At 38.3% G+C, this 23,673-nt stretch overlaps 1 protein-coding gene across 1 annotated transcript in view; it reads right to left on the reverse strand.

The window, feature by feature from the left end:
- Nucleotides 1-23,673, reverse strand: part of SHANK2 (SH3 and multiple ankyrin repeat domains 2) — a 247,754-nt gene that overhangs the window by 213,135 nt on the left and 10,946 nt on the right. The window contains exons 7-9 of the mRNA XM_056493219.1: nt 22,567-22,683; nt 19,080-19,157; nt 3,525-3,591 (exon numbers count right to left, since the gene is read on the reverse strand). Of these exons, the coding sequence (XP_056349194.1) occupies nt 3,525-3,591; nt 19,080-19,157; nt 22,567-22,683 (262 nt within the window). The remainder of the gene's footprint in view (nt 1-3,524; nt 3,592-19,079; nt 19,158-22,566; nt 22,684-23,673) is intronic.

The following is a 23,673-nucleotide window of genomic DNA, read 5'->3' on the forward strand; positions in this document are numbered from 1 at the left end:
CAAAATAAAAACACCCATGTGAAAGCACAGACAAACCATCACACACACACATCTCTCTGCATAATTATAGAGGAATACAGGAACTCTGACTCGAAGCCTAGCAACAGTATCCAAGTATTAGTTAGTCTGCTAATCAACTACCAAAAACTCACACACCAGCTCAGTGTGCTTCATTTTCCTAAAGCAAACAAAAAACCTGACAAAAGAATCCTATCAGTCCTAGCTCCAGAGCAGCTGAAGTACAAGATGCACAACAGAAAACAAACCTTGTTCACTTGAAGAAGAACAACCCATGTCATTTAGTCCGTCTGAAAATTCATCCCATCACAAAGAACCAAGACAAAAGACAGATTTAAAAATAGGTTATCCAAGCCAAAGGATTATCAGCTTGTAACATACTTAATATCTGCATATCAGTATCTAATGAAAGCTTCAAAATTCTTACATATATGATTGAGTTTTGTACCTCCATCCTATAGAAGACATAGTAAATTCTGTACAGCAAATGCTTCCTAAATCTGCTGTGCTCATTTACTCACAGACAGCTGCAGGCTGGATGAAAACAATCAGGGATTAACTTTTCTATTCATCGCATCTTTTAATCCATTACTTTCTCTTAGTTTGCAATAAATAAACACATAAAGTTAAATAAATTATATATGTGTTATGGCTAGTTAAAAAAGAAGTTTAAAAGGGACACTATTACTATTATAATTATCATTAATTATTACTTTTAATGGTGTGCAACTGGTGTACATCAGGGATATGTGTAAGGCCTTCCTCAAAGCAGAAAAGGAGATGCAACAATAGTCACTGAGCTGGGACACACTTCTTGGTCCCAAAGACTTCCAAAATAACCAATAATTAAAATAAGCTACTCTGGTGCTGTTTTTATTCCTCAAAAAAAAAACTAATTTGGGGCATGATGAATTGAAATAACCTGGGAAGCCACTCTAAGCATTTCATACTGCTTGTAAAAAAAGTTTCTAAGAACCTTATGGTAATAGAGTTTCTTGCTTTATGAAAAATACTAGTGTAATTTGTTTCAAATAGGATTACTTTTTAAATTATACAGAAATTTCCATCCACCTTTCAAACATTTGCCAAGAAAACAAAAGGGATTCCCTCATAAAAGACATAAATACAATGAAATCTGGATCTTGTTTTTAATCCTTTATGAGTATCTTTTTTTTCTGTCCTTGGATTCCTTTATCTTTTCTGTTTGATTCAGTCTCACAGAACTGCCTCATCCCAGTCTGCAGTAAGAACTTTCCTGGTAGAATCAGCCAGGTGTATTTTATTAGACTAAAGCCACAGGAACCGTTTGAAAGGCTTTTTCTTTAAAGGTTTGTTCACGTTACTTCATGGGACATTATTCTCATCTTTTTTGGCTCTAAAATAAATATTTTTTATATTTTTCTTCTTTTTCCAGAACAGCTGGAAGTCTCATAATTATTGCGACGTAGCTTTTTTTATATGTGCCTAATTTTCACATCTGTCTAAGTGCTTTACAATTAAATTAAAAGAAGAAGGAAGAACAATCTCAGTGGGATTTGATCTGTAGGACAAAGATTTAGTGGCTCTGCTGTAAATCAGAATTTTCTACTTCTAAAGTAGAGTCTAAAATAATTACAAAGTGCAATGAGATTTGGATTACTAAATGAACTTAAAATAACAACAAGGTTAAATGAACTTGTTTGGTATAAAAATTCAGAATCTAACCAAAAACACGCTTTCTGAGAGATGAGTGATTAAAAGTTTCTCAGGAGACTTGACAGTATGAATCGTTCCTCATCTTCCTGAGGATATTTCCCAAGCTCTTCACTATTCCTTCCCCCTCTGCTAACTCTAAGGAGGTGCATTACTCAAATGATGTAAGTTGGAACACATTCAAACTATAGGAACACAGTGGATAACCAGACAAGCACGAGAAGCAAAAGCCAACTTGCTGAAGCTGAAATGCTGACATTGCTCTGCACATTCATCATCACAGCAGCCCTCAGGTTTTCTGCTCAGGATTCAATTCTTTGATTTACTCTTCTTTTTTTTTTTTTTTTTCCACTGGGAGATGCTCCAAAAATGGACATTTCAACAACTTAATTTTTCCTAAGTAATAAAACTTGAAGAACCAATGTCCAGCTCAATTAAAGTAGGTGGGAGGAAATAGCATAACGTAATGTTTACTCTTTAAGGCAAATCTATTAATTTAAATAGTCATGCTCAATCCATCATCTTGCAAAAATTGCAAGTGAATAATGAAAATACCAATATTTCTATTTTTCAGTGGCAAAAATGAAGGTATCACAAAAATTTGGAGAATCTTCCCATGGAAAGTATTTTTTAAGCATTTTTTCTAGAAATCACCAAATCCTACAAGTCAGCAAAAAAAAGCATTACCCATATGTAAATATAAACAACAATAAGATGCTAACCTAGTAAGAATAACATGTTCATTTTCAATTCATGTTTTACAGATTATTAATAAATACAGAAGGATGAAGAATTCTTACATAGAAAGGAATTATCCTATTATCCAAGCAAAAAAAAACCAAACCTTCCAGACTGTCTCTGAACTTTTATGCAGAAGTTATGACTTTGGTGCATTTTGCCCTCAGTTCTCTCAGTGCACACTGCAAGAGCTGAAAGTGCTTCAAGAACTCACATTACCACAGAACTTTCAAACATATCCCTGCAGATCATACGCAACCAAGAAGGGAAAGGGAAAGTAGTCCTTAATCCATATTCTTAGTTTTATATTTCACATGAGCTGGCCTAATTTTCCATATAAATGAAATATTCAAGACTGAGATTTTCCTCGCTAAGTTAAAGCACAGAGCCTCCTGCTACAAAAGAAATGCTTTTTTTTGTTCAATTTTAGGATGTTTCTGTGAGAATTACTTGAATTAAAGCATTTTAACCCATTTTATTAAATTGTACTAGGCATCACTTGTATTATTTTAGTGGCAAATCTCTGTATGTAAAAAGATCTTGAAAGGGCCTCCAGTTCTTTTGGGTTTTTTTGTCAGGGGCCCATAAGGCCTGTCACTACCCTTAATCCTACCAAACTCAGTGAGAGGGAATGTTTTCATGGATATGAGGAGTTGGTTTCTGCCATATATTCATTTAATTATAGAGAAGCATATTTCTCCATTTTCATCTTCTGACCTATATTCTGACCTTGAATATTCCTATTCAAGAGCTGCTTTAGGCAAGGCCAAAATAAACTGCAAACACCAATCTATCTCTTCCAGGTAAGTGGATGTGTATTTAGTCTACTACAAACTGACTGATTTATACTTAGAAAGCACCTACCACTTACCACATTTTCCTTTTCAGAGTATATTTTTGAAAACATTTCAGCTTTTCCCCATCTGCATTTTTTTTAAAGAGTTACTTTTCAAACCTCCCTGAAATGTCACCAGCTCTGTGGTTCTATCTCACATAGAATCGGTTTTAACACCTTTACAAAATCCTGGCACAAACAAGCAAAACTTATTTTCAGAGTCTGCAAATATTTTGCTTACCAATATCAGCTTCCCTGTGATTCTTGATGTATTCAGCAAGCTCAAAATTTCCTGCTATTATAGCCACCTAAAAGATGTAAAATAGGCACAATTAATACATCATCACTTGCTAAGGAGATATTACATCACTGACAGACATCGGGGAAACATATTTCCATTTCACAAAGTGGAGTAATTATAGTACTTTCATTCTGCAATACATATGTGAAACACCAGTTAGAAATGAGATCTTAATCTGTTTGTAAGAGCACTGCCAGTCTCCCAGCTGCCCATTGCCCATGGAATTCTGTGGTGGCAATCTCAGGAGGCGCTGGAAGAGCTGCTGCTCTTCACATGGTGGCAGCCCAAGGTAGCCATGAACATTAAGCACAGCATCCCCAAAGCTCTGGGAGCTGTACAGGTGTGTGGAGAATGCTGCAGTAGAGACACACTGAAGATATTATCTCCCTTTAATTGCTCCTGCCTCGCTCCTCACCAGAGGAGCTGAAATGCAAAGTACATGAGAGAACCAGGACCAAGAGCGACCAGTATTCAGGTACCACTAAGGCACCAAAAAACACACTGAAAGAGAGAGACTGGTTAAGCTTATGTATATATACAGAGTTTAAAATGTCTAAATACATCGAGTTCTAAAATAACAATTTTCTTTTTCATTTATTTCCTGGTTGTTGAACATAGATCTGACTTCTCATTTAAATGGACTTTGAAAGAAAAACATCCCCAGTGGGTGAGAGGGAAGCAATTCAGTTTTGCCATTGCTGACCTCTACCTTTTTCTTCTCCTCTTTTTGCTCTGAATATCAAGGAATTGCCTTTTCTGGCCCCATTTTGCAGCTCTGACAGATCTTGTTCTCTAATGTGGCTTCCCTGACATGTGTACAAGGCATAAGCTGGGCTCAACTTTCTCATAGAAACTTCTGCATTCACAGGGTACAGATAAAAAAAAAAAAATATTTAAAAAATCTTACTTTAGGATTCTCTTGGTTATAGGACAATATCCAAGAGAGTCAGACATGAGAAATTATTAAAAACCCAATGCAAATTTCTGAGCTAATGACCAAGAAAAATCATTTGCTGGTTTTTGCCTCTCCACGTATGTTGAATGATGCGAAGGAAGACTTAAATACTGAAATGGTCTTGGGGAATGTATGAAGTATGTCAGCAATATCTTTGAATGCAACACACCTAAGATCTTATTTCTGCACTCAGCCTAGGAAATTGAATGGACAATTTTATTTACCGAAACAAACTAATACTGAAATCCCTGAAACTGAAGACTTTACACCCAAGCTGTGGCTGCCCCATCCGTGCCAGTGTCCAAGGCCAGGCTGAATGGGGTTTGGAGCAGCCTGGGATAGTGGAATGTGTCCCTGCCCATGGTAAGGAGTGGATCTGGGTAGCTTTAAGGTCCCTCCTAACCTAAACATTCTGGGATTCTGTGATCAGGAGGCTGGACACAAGTGCAGGTTGATTCACTGACACCTCAACACCATCTGAAACTATCCATCTGAAAATCACCTTAAACACTGGTAAGCCAACCTTTATTCCAGAAGCCCCTCCAGAGAGAAACAGCTTCTCAGCATGGATAACACATTTGAATCTGGACCCCAGCCTCCTCTGTGCAGCCCTGAAGTACAGCTCATGATTCTCCCTGGCAAACAGCACTAAGAAAGCAATAGCAGAGCTGTACTAATCCTCTCTTTAACTTCCAGTTCTGCAGCCTGGCTGGCTCCAGGTTCATAACAGCAACATTTGTCTGCAGCTCTGAGGTTTTCTTTGCATTGTAAGCAAGTGATAATACTCTCTCTGATATTACCCCTAATTAGCAGTAAAATTCCAACAAGGGGGGAATTCAGCAGTGACAGGCAGCTTCCTAGACAGCAGCCATGGTACTCAAATTAAAGAATTTTTGATACTGAGCAGATTTTACACCTCAAGTATAAACATGCTCTTCAAGTGATAAACACCTGCTATTACTTGGGGGAAAAAAAAATAAAAAGATATTTCCAGATAACTAAGAGACAGCTTGACAGGGAATTGTTCCCATATTTGCTTCTGAACCAAGCAGTATATCCAGCAAGCTCAACAGAACCATTTTTCTCCATTTAATTCACTTTGATGGGCTAAAAAAAGTATGCAAATCCTTACAGCAAAATGAAGGAAAGATATGTTAAGATCTAAGGAAAGCAAGGAAAAGTTAAAAAGTACAAATATTTCTTGGCATAACATCAATGCACTTCACTTGAATTTGATGGATAAAATGTGTGGGGAAAAGTGAAGTCAGAGCAAAACTGGAAAGACACAAAATTATACTCATTCAATTTGTACAGTTGCAAACAACAAAGCACAGCAACCTCAGCCCTTTTCCCATCCAAATATGTCTTAAACAAAAATTATACTGAGTTCACATGAAAATATAAATGTGAATACATTAGGACAAGTGAATGGTCTTCACAAGATCCAGAGCTGCAACCAAATGACAGTTGCAGGTGTAAATTCTCTCCTTGATCAAGTACCTAAATCAGAGCTTAATGAATGTACTAAATTTCTTTGTACTTTAATAAAAAATAGTAATGTAGTGCCTTGGCAGAAAATGCTAGAGTTTTATTCTCTCCATGCTTCATAATTTACATGGTTTTAAATAGCCATAGTTTGCTTTTTAGGATGTCTTGTAGACAAGTGCTAGATTTAAAATTAAGAGGTTATGGCAGGAAAGAAGGTTTTGTTTGAGGCTTCTTTTGATCACAAGACATCCCCTCTTGGCAGTGAAAAAATAGCACAGCCAACAAAACTGCAGTGAAAGTTTGCTTCCAATCCCAGTAGGAACTGGATTCCAGTCATCAAAATGCATCATGTGCATATTTACAGACATGAAATATTGCCATGAAAGACTGGATGGTAGCACTTTACAACTATGGGCTATCTACTGACTCTGTTATGCTGAAGCTTCAAAAATTGCAGCTTTCCTAAAACTGCATATGCAGCAGTCTTGCCATAATTCACGTTCTTTCATTCCTGCAGCAAATGTTCTTTCATGTCATCCTTTTGACATTTATCTCACATCAAAAGTCTGCGTGTCACATTATTTTCCAAACCTGATAAAACCTATTTCTGCATCTTGTACAAAATAAAAACATCATTCACACACAATTTCCACTAAAACCTGCTTCGTGTTTTGCCCTGTTTTTAGAGGGTATCTTTACTTTGCATCCAGAATCAGAAAGAGTTCACCTGCAGAGTCCCAGCATGGTGTCAAAGTCCAGCAGAAAAGCCTGACTTAGTAAGTCAGTGCTTTTAAACCCAAACCAGAATCTTCTGCTGCAGACATTTGGCTGGGAGTCCTGCCACATTCTACTGTACAGAGAGTAGAAATTATCTTATTTGGTTTAATTTAATCAGCATTAGAGACAATTTTATATGAGTGACAGTAACCAAAGTGAATCACTTATCAGCTCCCTCCCAAGCTTAACTGACCCCACTAAGGCTTGTTAACATGGGCACCTAATTATTTCCAAATTACCATTGATAACATATGTGTCTGGCCTGGGTAAGTCTGCCACAGGGAAGCAAGCAGAGAGTAAAGCTAAGCAGGAAGATTGTTCCTGATAGGAGGCAACTCATATAGAAGAGAGGATAAAACCATGCAGCTGGACAGTGGTACCTCCTCCTATTCCCACAATGATCTGTCTCCAGAGTGACAAAACTTAATGGAGTGCCCAAAATGAGTCCCAGCTGGGACACCCTGAAGCACTAAGCCACGGGGTGAAGAGCTCAGTGGAGCAGAGCCAGGAGCTGGCTGTCACCAGGGTGTGTTACAGGGAGCGTGACCAGAAAGGTTGTGTTTACACAGGTATTTCCTCTGCCTCGGGAGAAGCAGAGCTGTCACAGACATCCCAGTGTCTCACTCGCTGTCTCACAGACAGATGTTTCAAATGATGCAACTGGTTCCAGGGACTCGCTGTTTGCCATGGCAGGCAGTGCCAGATGCTCTGCTGCCGAGCCAAGGGAGGAAGGGAAGGAGTTTAATCGACACTTAGCGAGTTGCTATGGGTGGTAACCAAGGGACAGCTCAGCTGAGTAGAAACCTGAATGAATGAAGCAGCTGCAAGGCAGGGACTGGGAGGGAGCAGGCAGGAGGTGGGAGAATCCCAGCACTCCTACTCCAGCAATGGGCAAGGAGCAGCAGCCTCAATACTGGCACCTTCACAAGTGGGTGTCTTTCTCCTGACAGATCTTTCTCACCCCTGGCCTTCTGATATTCACAGTCAGAAACATTCCCTCTGTATAAAGGCACTGTTTAAGCTGCCTTTGAGGAGTCAATTCAGAAATTAAATATTTGAGGCATCAGGTTAGTTCTGCTTTTTCTGAATCATGTTCCCCAAAGAAACTTAGTTTAAATAATGGCAAATAAAAGTATTTTTTGTAAACAGTGAAACTGACCAGATGTCCTATTACAGGTTTCAGTGTGACAGAGTTTCACAGTGTTTTCTGACTCTGAATCAGACAGAAGTAGCACTGACTCACTACCAGCTCTCTGGTTAGCCCCATAAATGCAGTTCTAAAGATATCAATTTACTTACATTCAAGTATTTACACTTTTTAATGGGGATTAATGCAGTTTTTTGTTCCTTTTGGGAAACTAGAAGTTGTATCTACACTTTACCTGGCACTAATCTTTCACAATTAACTTTTTCCTGCTCTTGAAATGTATCACATGTAGAGATTAGGAAGAGATTACATTAAATTAGAGCATGATTTTGTAGCCTGCTAACAAATACAATTTTAGAGCTCTATGGGCTAGTCCCTGAAAGGCAAACACCACGACTAAATTACATTACCACTCTTGGAAACAAACTGTTCCACCCAAGGAGAAACAGCAGAAAAACGACAGAAACTGAAGCTGTCCCTTCTTAAATCAAGACAATCACTTTGACAAACTTTGTCTGTGGGACTGAAGAGAGCCTCTTAGTACATTTATGTTCCACTCAGTCCAGGCTTCTGAATTTCTGCTGCACATGCTTACATTTGAGAGACCCAAAGCTCTGAAATGCAGAGCCTTTCAAAGGAGCAGAGGGAGCTGCCATTGTAGCTGCCATTCACAGCGAGCACATAAAACAGCACCACTCCCCACCTGCTTTTTCTCTCCCTGCTCTTCTCTTCCAATTTCCCCTTCCTGAGGAAAGTGCATTTCATTATTCTTTCCTTCAGGGCTTCTCTTGTCTCTGCCAGCCAGCAGTGCCTATTGAATGACGGCTTTTCCAGAAAGCTTGGACTGGCAGAAAGCTTAGGCATGGTGCTGTACATTAAAGGAGGTAACTCCAGCCCAGCACAAAATGTGAATTACATCAGTGCAAATGCAGGTGGACACACAGGACACTGAGGTAAATCTTCCCTGCCATCTTCAGTAGGAGCTACAAGAAAGAGGTCATACAACCCTGTGAATGAGACTGCAACCATCAGACACCAAAAAATGCCTTCCACTTAAACCACAGGCTCACAAAATCATAAACTATTTCTCATTCCACCATGGACTTATTTTAACAATTAAAAAACACCACTCAAGCAGTCACAGCCATCACACAACAGAATTCACTATCAGCAGAGGCATACAAGAAATCAACACAAGGGAATTTAGAAGGAAGGGTTGGGATCACTTCCTTAATAGAAGATTTTCAGAAATATTCTGCCACGCATCATAATCAGGATGTGTTTGCTTAGTATTAAAAATATACAATCACATTTCAATAAGCACAGCTTTTGGAGATTGACACCTCCTTAATTTAATACAAAAATCTAGTAGTGTTTACTGTGGGGCAATGAAAATGTAACATAGCTAAACTTCAATGTATTTATTTTCTACCATGCCGTCTGGAAAGAAAAGCTCTCCCTAATAAAACAAAGAGGTACTTGGAGTCTAAAGCCACTTTGAATTTAATTCCAGCACACCATCAAGCCCACAGCAGTCATCCCCAAGGACATCAGGAAGTTAAATTTAGGTTGTTAAGTGCCAAGACCCTGTTCCCATGTGTGCTCACGTAGGACGCGGCAGCGGGAAGCTCCATCCCTGATAAATGGTGACACAAAATCACCCAGCACGCTCAGAAAACTCAAACAAATCCCATCCTAAATGGATCTGCATTAGCTGCTCTCATGGCGCGTGCAGATTTTATAACTCCTCAGCAGGACAGATGGAGTTCAGTTTGGAAAAGCAGGAAGCAATCTGTGTTCCGAATTTCTTTTCCATAGGTGTGGGATGGAAATGTATCGATCACCCGCTGTTGGTTCCTTACGCAGTTCCAGGAGCCTGCACTTGAAGAAATGTTTATTGATTCAAAGAGCACCACAAGTACCTGGAACTCAGATTCCTCAGGAAAGACATTCTCTTGTAATGCCTGAGCAAAACGTGACAATGTGGCAAACATTGTTCTGAGCTCCAATCACAACACAGACCTCAGGTGTTTTCCACCAGAATGTTAAGAATTCCAAATGGGTCTTTCTCTGAATCAGTTGGCAAATCTTACACAATCACTACAGCCATATAATCTAACACAGAACTGCTGGACAATCATGAATTCTTTATTTCATAAATCAAAGGGCAAAGTTTCACCCCACGTTTTGTAGTTCCATGGATTGCAGTTGATTTTCAACTTTGAGGCTAACAGTACAGCAAAATAAAAGTAGTAGAAGCTTCTTGGTTCACCTCATTAAAAAATAAAACCAAATTCTTGATTAATATTCTATTAATATCACTAATTCCCTGTCTTTATCTAACAATCCTGCTGAATACATAGAATATTGTCTGATAAAACATGACCTCAAGGAGATACATATGCTTGAATTACGGAAATACACATTTACACCACAAAACTTCACTAAAAAATTACAGATTCTGAAGTTGAGATGTAATACATCTATTTAGAAATATGTCAGAAGTAAATCACTGCTTTAGGAAGTTTATGGTTCTGTAGTATTTTGTACATTTAAAAAAAAGTAATGATTTTGTTGAAAACAGATCAGAACTGAAAGGTTTTATTTTATAAAATAAAATTAATTTTATCCATTTGAAGTTTCCTTTCAGGTGTAACATTTTCAAGTTTTGGTAAAACTCACCAAAATAAGGTAAGATAGAATAAAGAAAAGCAGTAAAATTGAATTTATTTTCTTTAAATAATAGCCAGCAAAGGCTTATATTAATTGCAGAAAAAAAGCCACAATCTCTATCATGACAATAAAATGCTGACAATTTAACTAAATTACTTTATAGTAATGTTATGAAGAAATACAAGTCAAAAAACCATATTCAGCATTTTCCTGCATGCTTCTTTCCTGGACAGAAGAGAACTTTTAACATTTTTAATTATATAATGTAATACAAGCTCAATATTATGCATTTTGAAAGGAACTGTGTATATTAATATATCTGATGTCCAGTAGATGGCAAAATATCAGCAACCACCACCTTTAATCTTGTACTTGATTCATTCAAACCCCAAAGTAATTTTTTTCTTTTTGTTTCCAATATCCACTTTCTATTTCATTGGAGAGCAGGATTTGCTTTACCTTTTGGATGTTTTCTGTCTATTATCTGCTTGAAAGCCAATTTCATCTTCATCAGGTCTTGATACAACAAAGCACAATAATGTTACTATCCTTTAAATAGTCCCTTGAAGACAGTTTCTTCACCACTGAATTTTTTTTCCTCCAAGAGCATTCTGCTGCTACTGTTCCCAAATTTGCCAGCACATGTTAGCATACTGTGTACTAAAATCTCTTAGCAACAATATCTCAGTGTCTAACATTTCCCTTCTTCCAACTATGATTCACGGAGCCATCTGTAGTCAGATATTGACACGCAGCATCCGAAAATAGGCACCTTACATTTGCTCAACAACTAGTTTTAGCATCTGAAAATATAAATTATGGGGAGAGGGCCAATATTTCTATGAGGCTCCTCAGCATTCCCTGGAACATTTCAGCACTGTTTAAACAAAGGCTCGCCGCAAGCTCTTCGCCTCGGTATCAAGGGCAAAGTATTCCTGGTTTTCCAAACAACAGCTCCAGTTCCGCTTACATAACCCTCCAAGCAATCCCAGGCTTCCCTGGAGAGGACCACCTCACACTGCTACTCAGGCTGTTAATAGTAATCAAAGACTAGGTTTTCAAGCTCCAAGATCCGAGCGTTCTTCGCACCCTTGGAAGCCTCAGGCTTGTGGGAAGCATCCCACGATGGGTGTGACAAGGCCAAAGTCCCAGCTGGATGAAGACAAAGCGGCTTCTGCTGTAGGAAATGCAACAATATCCCACACTCAGGAAGAAAATTTACAACCACAGCCTCTCAAGCACTGCTTTTGCCTTCCAAAACTCTTACCAAAATTGCCCTCAGAAAATAAAGCATCTTCTTTTCAGCTGCAGCAAATTAACTCTTAGCAGCAAAGACTTTGCATAACCCAAGTTATTCATGGCAATGTGCTGTGCATCTTCGTACAACTTAAAAGAATAGTGCTGTACTAAAAATATTAATTAAACAGGAACAGGAAATGTTAATTAAAAATAATAATATTCAGCAGAATATATTATATAGGAGGAGTTGATAGTACGGCTTTGGAAGTGTCTCAAGTGTGAGGAACACACTTCCACCCCAGCAAAATCAGAGGGATTTCATCCACTTCAAAGGAACTGAGATTTTATCCTAAATACTTTTCAGCAATTAATATTTTAAAAACAACCAAACACACAACAACATGCAGCCAAATACAGCTGGACTTCATAAAAAAAAAAGTATGCTGCAAGCTGCTGGCACATTTTCCTTGCAAAAATGCTGGGTTTGCTTGCAAGAGATTTGACAGCCCCCATGGGTCTTGCAGAATACACACAGAAGCCAGGAAGCTCTGCCAGGGCTGAGCAAATTTCAGCCAGAATATGGGGAAAGCAATCATTCTGAATGACCTCTTTTCTATCTTTTACATCCTGTAGGCTGTCTTAGCAGAACTGGACAACACCTAAAATGCCTGCAGGCACCTTTGTTCATTTTCCAGTCTTCCTTACTAAGGTTTAAAAGGCAGAACCTGTGTTTTATTCTCCACTGTCCTTTCACGAACACACACAACTGTGCTCTTAAAACCTAACCACTCTTATTCATGAATTAGCCATGACTGAATACCTCCAGATTAAACTAAGCCTGCATGGACACCAAGATAAAAAATGTAAGTCCTTTTCTCACAACATGGGAGCAAATCACTTCTAAATCATCTCCTCCCTAGGCTTTGAAATGCAAACTTAACTCCTAGGACAAAAGGAGTCGTTGTTATGCAAGAACCAGCTTGACAGGAAGTGTTGAACTGAATACACCAGCAAGTCGAGCAGAGTTACAAGGAAACATGTCAGGAAGCCTAAAAAGGAACATGCAGGCAAATCCATCCCAGGCACAACTTCGCTGCTTCACAATGTTCTTGTATTTCCTCCTGTTTCTTGCAAGGAGAAGTAACTCAGATTTTTAAGTAATCTTACTTTTTACAGGCTGTATTGAGCCTCCTCCATGGTCACTGCATCTATGGGGAAAATTTATGTTTCTATCTATTTTAAAAGTAGAGGAAAAAACCTTCCATCTTCTTCCTGTTTCTCTGCTGAAATGCCACCAAGCAAGTTATCCTCAAGCAAGATGCATTTTTCTACACTAGTGTTTTAATAATTAAAACAAAGCAGAAAAAGCCAAGTCTGATACACAGATACATTTATAATTAGAGACTCGCTCCCTAGGAAAATCTAGCTCAAGCTGGAAAGAGCCACCAAAAGCCAGTTATTACATAATCCCTATTACTGCTACATGGACGAGCAGTGGTTCCAAAGGAGTATTTACTGAAAGCAGATAAAGCCAGGTTGCAGCATCAGATGAATCAGATAAGACACAGCCAGCAACAAAATTGACTTAATTTTCTTTGTCCTCTCCAATAATATGCTGTATTAAAAGGCCAAGGAATGCAATCCTCTCCAGATGAACTCTGTTAGAAAAAGGCTGAGAATGTGTGCTATTTGCTAGGTTGTTTTCTTTGGTAGTACAGGAAACGCTGGGCAGTGCAGAGAATTCAGTTCAAGGGTTTACGGGTCTGTGCTGCTGTAGGGTGAAATCTTCCATCTCTTCAAGAAACCTCATGGAAAAGCCAAAACCTACCACGTCAGCAGCTTTTTCCCCTAACACTTTCAGAAAAAAAAGACTTCCTACTCACTGGAGACAGACACTTCCCACTATTTCACAGCAGAAACTTTCGGGAATTCAGTTTTGCAAACACTTAATAATATAGTGCTGTTTCAACTGCTAAACCAAATGGCTGGAAATCCTTTTGGAAAGCCCCTAGGATAAAATGCATCGGTGAATAAGACACTGTGATTATTTTACCTAATACATTTGGTGGCTCCATTCCAAACTCTGTGGGTTAACTACAATAAAATTTCGGAAACAGCAGTCTAGCAATAGCCCATGCCAATAACATACTCTGATGGAGATGGGATTGCCAATTGCATGCTAGCAATGCTCCCTCCAAATGGCCAAGTCTGTCCTACAGGCACTGATCCTACATTTTTATACAGAGCAAGAACTTGGAATATAGCCAGAAGATAATGCTGAGTAGCCTATTTTGAAATGCAAAAGCAAGAGATGATACCACACAGCAACCCAACCATCATAACTCCAAGCTTGAATCCATTCCTGCAGGCCCAAAGTGCCCACAAGTCCCACTCACAGGTTATTTTATCTCCCAGACAAACTGAATGGTGTTAACATCTCAAAACAACATGATTAAAATTAGGATTATACAAATCCCCACTGCTTCTTGTAACTCCAACCATGTCAACTAATTGTGTCTGAATCACATTCAAGCCTTTCTTACTTTAGGACAAGAGCTGTTGGTGACCCTTACAACTTACTTCACTTAATTTGTTTCCTTTTATAATTTCTGAGCTTTTTTTCTAGTGGAAGAACAAGTAGATTGGCTTCTAACTACCTCAGAGAGTCCACTTTTCCCAGAGAAATTGGACTGCCTGTGGCAACACCTGAGGCATGTCAGCTGGACAGACCTGTCTGAGCATGAAGAGAATGGGGAAAAGGGGAAAAGGGGTCTTGGATCATTTACATGTAACAACACAACAGATGGTCACATGGAGACTCCTCCATAAGTTTGCTTTTGGTAAAAAAAATGAAGACACATCCTGCAGTTAAGTATTTTTAGCGTCTCCAAGCATGGCAATATTTTGCCTTTCTCAATAAAAGTTAATCATAATTTCATTCTTTTATGCTTTACTGCTTTACTTCCATTTGGCTGATTTTCTGAAAAATGACAGGGTTAAAACAAAGGTCAGAAGGGACCAGCCAGCACTGAGAAAACCATCCCTGAGTCAGGAGGAACCAATTTAACTCCATTCTGTATCCATATGTATTTTTCTACTCCTTTATCTACTAACATTCTCAGGAATATTTCATTCGCCACCACTTCCCCTAATATCAATCTCCCCCCTTTTAGTGATTTCCCTTCCTTTTAATTATAATTATTTTTATTTTAATTACATCTTTTTAAGAAATTGTGCTGAGTGTGCCTACATGTATACAGACTCACATACATTTTTGATTTTTAAAGGAAAAATACATTGTTTGCTCTGGAATAGTTATTTCTATAGTTTTTGGGCTTTTTTTAAAGTATGAGTAAGTTCCATTATTTGACTGAAATCAGGAGAAAAGCTGGAAAAAGCTTGCAGTCTGACTAAAGGCAGAAGGCATCATGAGCTCATAGCTGTATTTTTTGCCAACTATACCAAATATTCAGGGATTCATTGTTCACACAGGTGCTTCAGAAAAGGAATTAAGATGGAAATAAATACGTGGAAAAAAGCAGTCTTTGTCTTTCTGTAATTCATATGCTTTATGAACACAATGGTTCCATATTTTAACATCATGATAGGAGGCATATTTGTGAAGATGCCTTTTTGAGAGATTTTGGGTAATTAGCTTTCACACCCTTTCCAATAAAAAAAGACAAAGGGAAGTCATTCTAGTGAGGTGCTGGATATGCCTAGTTGTGTCTGTTTTCCCCCCAGTCAGCTCAGCTTCCAAATCCATGGCTTTAGTTCCTACTCCTGGTTTTGGAGCCCCTGTTTCTGCATCAGTCTGGAAACCAGTTCCCACTGCCAGGTTATTAACATGGAGATCAGCACACAGAGCAATTAAAGAAAATAAAACTAAGCACCACAACATAACACAACGGGGGAGAGAGGACAAGGAGGGGTGGGTCAGCAGAGTTTTTCAGTGTGAGGAAAACAACACATGTTTTCCCTCATCCAGACTCCAAAAAGCTGAATCATTTTGTTTTTCTAAACAAGAGAGATGCCAGGCATGGAAAATTTCAGTTCAAATGATTCAAATCTGGCAAAAAAAAAAAAAAAAAAAAAAAAAAAAAAAAAAAAAAAAAGTGAGCAATTGAAAATAGAGGAAGGGCCAACACACTGAAAGGAGCAATTCTACCTGCAGTGGAGCTGGAAGATTGCTGCTCCTCCTGCAATCTGTGGGATGTAGGCACATGGATTATTCAGGCTGGTCTGGGATGGCAAAGGCCAATCATTAGGGATGCCTGAGACACAAACCATTCTCAGGTATAACTCTGCCATTAAAAGGTGGCTAAATGCCACCTCAGAATAGCTGTTGTGTGCATTCAAATATATTTGTTCTAAAAACACTGACTAATTATTAGCACTATTAGCTAAAATAGTGCTTTATTGTCCATTTGAATTATTCATATGAAACTCCTGATCTCTAAAAGAGAAAGACCTGATAAGGTGTATGTTCATTTTAACTTACACTTAATTTCAACAGCTTGTAAAAACTGCAAAAAGATTTCTTAGCTATTGGGTTAATGTTTGCTAGATAAGCAATGAATTACTTTACATTAAAAAGCACAACTTTACATTAAAAGCACAAGAAATGTGTGGACAACCAAGTAGCTGTGGACAGTGATGGGATACCATGGCGTTTCTGAAAGGATATTTCTGAGGTTTTACTAATAAAATAAAGACAAATAAATTGTAAGGTATTTAGATGGCCAGCCAAGATGGGCTGAGTAAGTGATTAATAAACAGAACTGGCAATATAATATAATGATGTGGCACAGGTATCATCTCACCTTGAATTGCTAAATATAAAAAACAGGAAAATTTCTGCTGACCCCACGTTCTGCAGACTTTCAGCAATGGGTGACATCAGTTGTACCCAACACTGATTGCTGACTCGATGATCCCAGGAATGGGCCAGGATGAAACACATCCCTGCAAAGGCAGCTAATGCAGGGTTAGGTGCTTAACTGGGAAATACAGCCAAGCTTTTTTTGTGTCCTCAGCATCTGGCAATGCCATTCCAACGCTAAGTCTGCTGGATGCTGAAAAGGCAAAAAGGACACCCAGATCCCAGGTGGGCATGCTGTGGGATCCCTGAATTAAGTGGCACAGAATTCAGCCCAGATTAGTTTTCCTTCCTGGTATATCTACTCTTGCTTTAACAAGTCCTGTGATTTGGTGAGAAGTGAGCATGTGCACATTTATTCTTTTGGTGGCAAAATTGCACCACATTCATTAGCAACTGATGCCTGACACTCTGTTACTCATTTTCATCAAAAGAAACAAAGCCTTGAAAACAGCACACAAATTTCTTCATGTCTGGATCCTGTTGTTTTTACAGAATAGCACAGCTTTCATATCATCAAATTTCCAAGCAGTAACTCCAAAGAATCATCCTTTTAAGGTTGCTGAGAAAGGGACATAATAGAGGTGACTCAAAGGAATAGATGCTGCGGCTACAACTACTCTCATTATGTACATATGAGATGCCTCGATGTTCCTGCCTGCTGATTACATGAGCAAACATTTTTAGTATGCAAAATCCTATTAACTCAAGGGGATTCTGCATAATTTTATAACAGTTCCACTTGTGGCATTTGATCGACTGGGTCGGCAGCAGACAGATGGCAAAGAATTAATTCTATGGCTGCTTTATTGCAGTGCTGGCGTCAGGGTTTCCTCTACTCACTTTACTCAGATATAACAGAACCTTTTTTACTTTCTGTACACCTTTTTCTATTCTAAGAGCAAGAACAAGAATGTTGAAGTTGTCAGCACAAAGAGGAAGACAAATGAAAACTCTTCTGTGTGATATTTACCCTCCCCCAAAAAATCCTAAACCAAAAAAGAAAGTTAACCACAAAGACATAAGGTAACACAATAATCCAAGAGATTATCCTGGAACACATCCCTCCCATAATTAGGGTTTTCTCTTGCTCCATTTTTTGATCACTTCATAATTCTGAGGTGCAGAGATAAGTATTAGCCAGTAGTTAGTGAATTTGTGCTTACCATGTATTTAGATGGAAAATTATTAGCAGTCTGAAAATGCTGCCTAAAATTAAATTATTAATGCACTGTTTCCCCAATCTGAGGAAAATGGTCCCAAAAGTAAACAACAATCTGGCTAGGATTTGCAAGCAGAACTCTTAAGCTCATGCAATGCAAAGCTTATGCCCAGAAAACCTTCACAATATGGAGAGAATTAAACTGATAAAGAAATATTTGGCTGAGGTTTTTTTTGAAAGCCCTGTAACTACACATAAACTTGGAGGAGTTAACTCAGAGACCCACATGGATCCAGCAAAAGTTCCAACTGTTTCACTTGTCGAAGCACTGCCCCTTGAAGCCTCTGCCAGCATTATCCAAAACAGGTCAAAAAGATAATGGGGAATACACACCAAGGAAAGTCTTCTGGCTTGTTTTGAGTTTGGGTTTTTTGAAATATTACAGTTTCCATCCCTATTTCTCACGTGCCATTTTGCATTAGGAATGTTTCTCTGACATCCAGGCTAATTAAGCCTGCTTCAGAAATAAGGGCTTGAGGTTGTCAGCCACACCTGACAACCCTTTGGACAAACAGCTCTCTTCCATTTGGATTTTTAATTAAGCTTACTGAAAGTGCTTTCATATCAGAAAATGGGAACAAAATTTTGACTAATTCAAAGCAAGACTTCCATTTCCTTTTGGAGATAACAGATGGCAGCTTCAGCCTCTAACACTGATGGAGCATTAAGTCAATCACATCCCTGAAATTTAGCCCAGCACTTTGGCCTCACATGTATGGAAGAGCTGCTTTTTGGCTAAATCAAGAAGGGCCAAGCAAACGTGCCCAGACAATCCTTGGATCACTCCTACATGGATCAAGGATCTGTCTTACATGAGACTGGAGATCAGCACAGAGCAAGGCACATCTGACTGCAGAACACCAAGGACTTCATTTTTTGTCACCAACAGTTCACAAAGTTCTCAAACTCATTTACGGTGTCACCAGAGGGTGTTTTTCTCTCATTCCTAATTATTCTGGGACATCTTCACTCAGTGAATTAGATAAAAGCCAAAGTTTTCACTCACTCACTCCACACCTGTGTTCAGCCTTGTACGGTGTGACTTCTCCCCAAACCTCAGTTCATGTGATACTTTCTTCCAGTATTTCAGGGGGGAGAGGCATTTCCTTTCTTACCTGAAATGGAGACTGGCTGTTATAATTCTTGATCTCTTTGTTGGCTCCCCGGAATAGCAGCACCCTCGCACAGCTCTCCTGAAAATGATGGAACAGGAAACTCGTTCACAAGGATCCTTTGCCACTAAAAAGACTGTGTCTGCTAAGAGTTATGAGGTGTTTGGTCTGTATTTTCATGATTAAAATATAAACCAAATAAATTATATGAGAACCTAAATTGTTAAAACAGCATTATTAAAATGATAGGGCATCATGTGCTTGGCGGTGTATTAGAAACACTAGCCAAGTGTAAAGAAACATGCAGCAATGCAAGAAGTAAATACCTTATTAAATTTTTAAGCAATTATACTGACAAAGTTTCATATTTGACAAATCAGATTTTGCACAAATTTGACTCCCATATGGGGTTTTTGCCTATTTTGTCAGAAAAACAGTACTGTACGCAGAACTGGGATGAATTATATCAACCTGTCCTGCTAAAAATTAAAGCAGTTTTACCACTTATTTTGTTGGGGACTTTTTTCCAACCTATCCTCAATATTAAATGTACGATATTTTCTTTAGTACACATGAAATTATTTGATCTGTCTATACATACTGCACTGACCAGCCTTGTTCCCTCTCTTTTCCCTTAAAAAATGCTAGCAGTTACAGCACAAGGAGGAAAATCTAGCTTCAGACCCTCCAAACTTAGAAAATCTGCAAAGGAAAACCCTTAAAATTTTTATTTTGGCCAATACAATGCATTGGTTAAATTATTGCTCTCTATGGCTGTTAAATATGAGTGACTACAATCTGGTAGGAATTACTGGAGATTCTGAGTGGATTCTCAGAATTTTTGATGATTCCTTCGTGGACTCTGTTTCTTCCTTATCATATTTAATGTTCATCTTAGGCTTTTATGCAAATTAATTCACATTTCAAAAGGGTTTTATATTCCTTCATCATAAATATTGTTCTTGATTTTGTTGTGCTTTCTGGGTTGTCTTGATATGTTGTGCTATGGAGTTCTAGCTAATGAGATATTTGGATGTGCTACCTTTCACTTTGAACAGTAAATTTGCAGTCAGAGAAGACAAAGTGCATAATTTAGGTATTTTAGTGACAGAAATGAAGTTTATTTACTAGACTCTGAATCACAGGTTAATTTGCAGAAATTATGATTCAAAATCCTTTCTGTCATTGTGTTTTCTAATTTCCCACAGAGTATTCTTGGTCCCATTAAGTCTCCCCATCACAGGGCTGCCCTAAGTGTATCTGGAAAGAAGGTTATCTTACCTTTTCCTCAACTGAAAAACTACAGAATGGATCAAGATGGTAAATTACAATTATCTCTTAAGATTAAAATTTTTTTAATGATATACAATTAACTGAGATAGTCTTGCTTGCTAGAACTGCAATCTGCACTTGAGTTGCACTCTATCTCTAAACAATTGATCAATGCCCAGTTTTGATCAAGAACTTGAGGACATAATTATATTGAAAAACATACTATATTTATTGTCTGATCATTCATATATCAGAATAAATCATCCAACATTACAACATCAAAAGAATTACACATTTTAAAACTCTCTACAAATTAAATTGAGCTGCCTTCAGTGCAACAAAAACATGCAAAGGTATTTATTAACTAAATGGTTGTGATTAGAAAAGTTTTGCCAAAAGTCATCAAAGAACTGTTCAACATTAAAAAAACCAAGAAAATGTATTTAGGTTAAGTACTGCATTTGTTTGTTTGTTTATTTATTTTTAGTCTTTTGAAAAAAACAGAAGCATTCTTAACTTCACCTTTGCTCCTTCTTCTTTCCTCCCCATCTGTCAGATTATAATGGATTTTAATACTACAACAGCTTCCATCTCAGATCCAATCCTCCCAGTGAAAGAGGGCACATTTCATCCCAGCAAAAAACAGACTTAATCCATGGCCATGGAATAACTTTCAAAACCAAGAGTTTATTCAGATCAGGACTTCACTGACATCCAGGAAAACAAATTTACCAACTTCAGAAAGTAACCCAAGAAAACTGCCCCAGGAAGACTGGAAGGGAAGATCAAACGGGTAATGACTCCATCTACAGGAATTTGGAGGTAACAAGGATATTGCTGTCCCTCCCATCTTCTCCAGCTGGAAAAGGCAGCACCATTCCTTCCATATGAATCAATAACAACTTTCCATTAAAAAAAATAAATAAAAAATCCACAAACCAAACACTGGCAAAATCAGTACAGATTAAGGTTCACAGCACCCTGAGGGAAGCTTTTTATTTCCACATACACTGGATGAAGGAAAACAGAAGGACGACAGTGCAGGCAGAAGATGTTTAAGTTCCCTTCACCAAGCCAAGCTTAGTGATTGTGTAAATATTTGAAAATTTGTAGATGCAGTTTCAATTAGAGTCTCTAAGTCTCCTGCAGAATAACAATTTCTACTGAGGTCAGGAAAACACACCTCTGCATGGAAAACACTGTCATTGTACAGGATTACTCTAATTCCTGCCTCATACTGCATAACCTAAAAGTGTATGTTCTTAAAAAATATCAGATTGTCCCCAAAATTTTTTTTTTTTTTTTTTAAGCTGCGGGCAATTTAGACCTAATTGAATCTGTCTTGACAAGACTTTAGGAAAAAAACCTAAGATGGTAATTAATTAAGATGCAGAGGCTTTAACAGATGTTTCACTTCACAGTCACATCTCATGGTTTCTAAATTCAATGTAATAATTTATGCGCTCAATTTTAAAGTAGTTGTAAATCTCATCCCCTCCCCATTCCATCCCTGCAAACAGAGCATAAAATGCTGTCAAATCAAAGGTTCTACTACTTGTAAATGACTAAACAAATTGTAAACCGCAAAGAATCCAGTATCTTCTGTATAGAGACATTTCCATAGTATTTTACAACTTTTTCGTATTTAATTTTAAATTAATTTATAGAATAACAACAATAAATTCTGTATAGGAAACAAATACTTAGATATTAATCAAACCCAAAAAAGCTGGTAAAGCATAAGGTTTAATTTCTAATATCCATATTCTTGCCATCTACAATGAGCAGCCTAATTTGTAATCAGTGAATGAAACACCAATAAAATAATTTTAATTATATTATTTCCAGTTTTTAAGACCACTTTTTAAAACCTGAAGCACTTAATTGAATATAAAATAATGTAGTGATAGGATGAAGAGGAAAGGCTTCAAATTGAAAGAGACCAGGTTTAGATCAAATATTGGGAAAGAATTCACCCCAGAGAGGGTGGTGAGGCCCTGGGGAAGTTGTGGATGGCTCGTCCCTGGAATGTTGAAGACTAGGTGGGACAGGGATTGGAGCAATAAGGTCTAGTGGAAGGGAATTGGAACTGAATGATCTTCAAGTTCCCTTCCAAGCCAACCCACCCTGTAATTCTGTGAGCTCCCAGCTCCTGCTGGAGACATTTCTGTCCTTGCAGGGGGCCAGAAGGGCTCAGTGACAGGGCAAGTGCTCTCACCTGGTTGTAGAGGGCACAGATGTGCAGGGCCGTGTTCCCCGAGGCGTTCTGTGCACACATGTCAGCACCGTAGAACAGGAGATGCTCCAGGTGTTGGACGTGTCCATACCTGCAAGCCTGGGCAGGGATGCATCAATATTTTGGTTATTACACTGCCAAGACTTTCAGGGAAAGATTTTCAGCAGAGAATGGTGCTGTTTTTACTGAGGGTCTAATTTTTAGAACCACAGCTGGTTCTCTGATGGAAGCACAAGCAGCCAGATGTGCATTCCTGCACCAACTCTAATGTGGGCACTACAGGTACAGCAGTCCTGTGCTTGAGTTTAACCCTCTGCTTATTTTAGGAATGGCAGCCTAAGGGATCAAGAAAATACTGCCTTTGGAACTTTTTATCCACTGATGTTCATGACCCAAATGTGACAAGTTTTTTGTCCTGCTACACTCCAGAACACTGCCCACCAGATGGCACTGAAGATGATAAGAGTGCCAGAGCTTTTTCCCAAACTGCTTACACACCTTAGAAGGAAAAATCTTAGAAGGAAAATAATTTCCTTCTTAGAAGGAAAACCAAGTAAAACTTGGCTCTGTGATGTCAAGCAGACACAAAGCATACGCAGACCACTGCTTCAAAACAGGGAGAAATCTTCAAGAGTTACTTTATCTGTCACTCAAATAAAAGGTTAGACCCTGGATTTTTTTAAATAAGCCTGTATGAAGGAGATTCATAGAAATTAGAAACTTTCCTGATTAGCAAATAAGCTTTAGGAAAATCAGTATTTCTAGTCCTCAGCTTCTTTCACTTGACTTCCTTCTCCTCTGTGGCACACTGACCAAGCACCTCCCAATTTCTAATGTTTTAAACTTTGTGGTATTTCAGTTCAAAGCATCATTCCCAAATAAATCAGAATTTAAGGTAAGAGATACAGGTATAGGAATCCATTCAGCCTTTCTGAGGTACCTCATCACTCCTGAATTCAGTGGGAGGTACACCTGGCTTGGATCTACAATTTGGAAAAGTTAAGTGGACTGCTCAGTGCACAAATTAAATCCCCATCCTTCTTGATTCATTGAGTAATGTTTGAATTACTGATTAGTCAAAACAGATTG

The sequence above is a fragment of the Oenanthe melanoleuca genome, chromosome 5, assembly GCF_029582105.1.
Source record: "Oenanthe melanoleuca isolate GR-GAL-2019-014 chromosome 5, OMel1.0, whole genome shotgun sequence".
In the NCBI taxonomy this organism is placed as follows: domain Eukaryota; kingdom Metazoa; phylum Chordata; class Aves; order Passeriformes; family Muscicapidae; genus Oenanthe; species Oenanthe melanoleuca.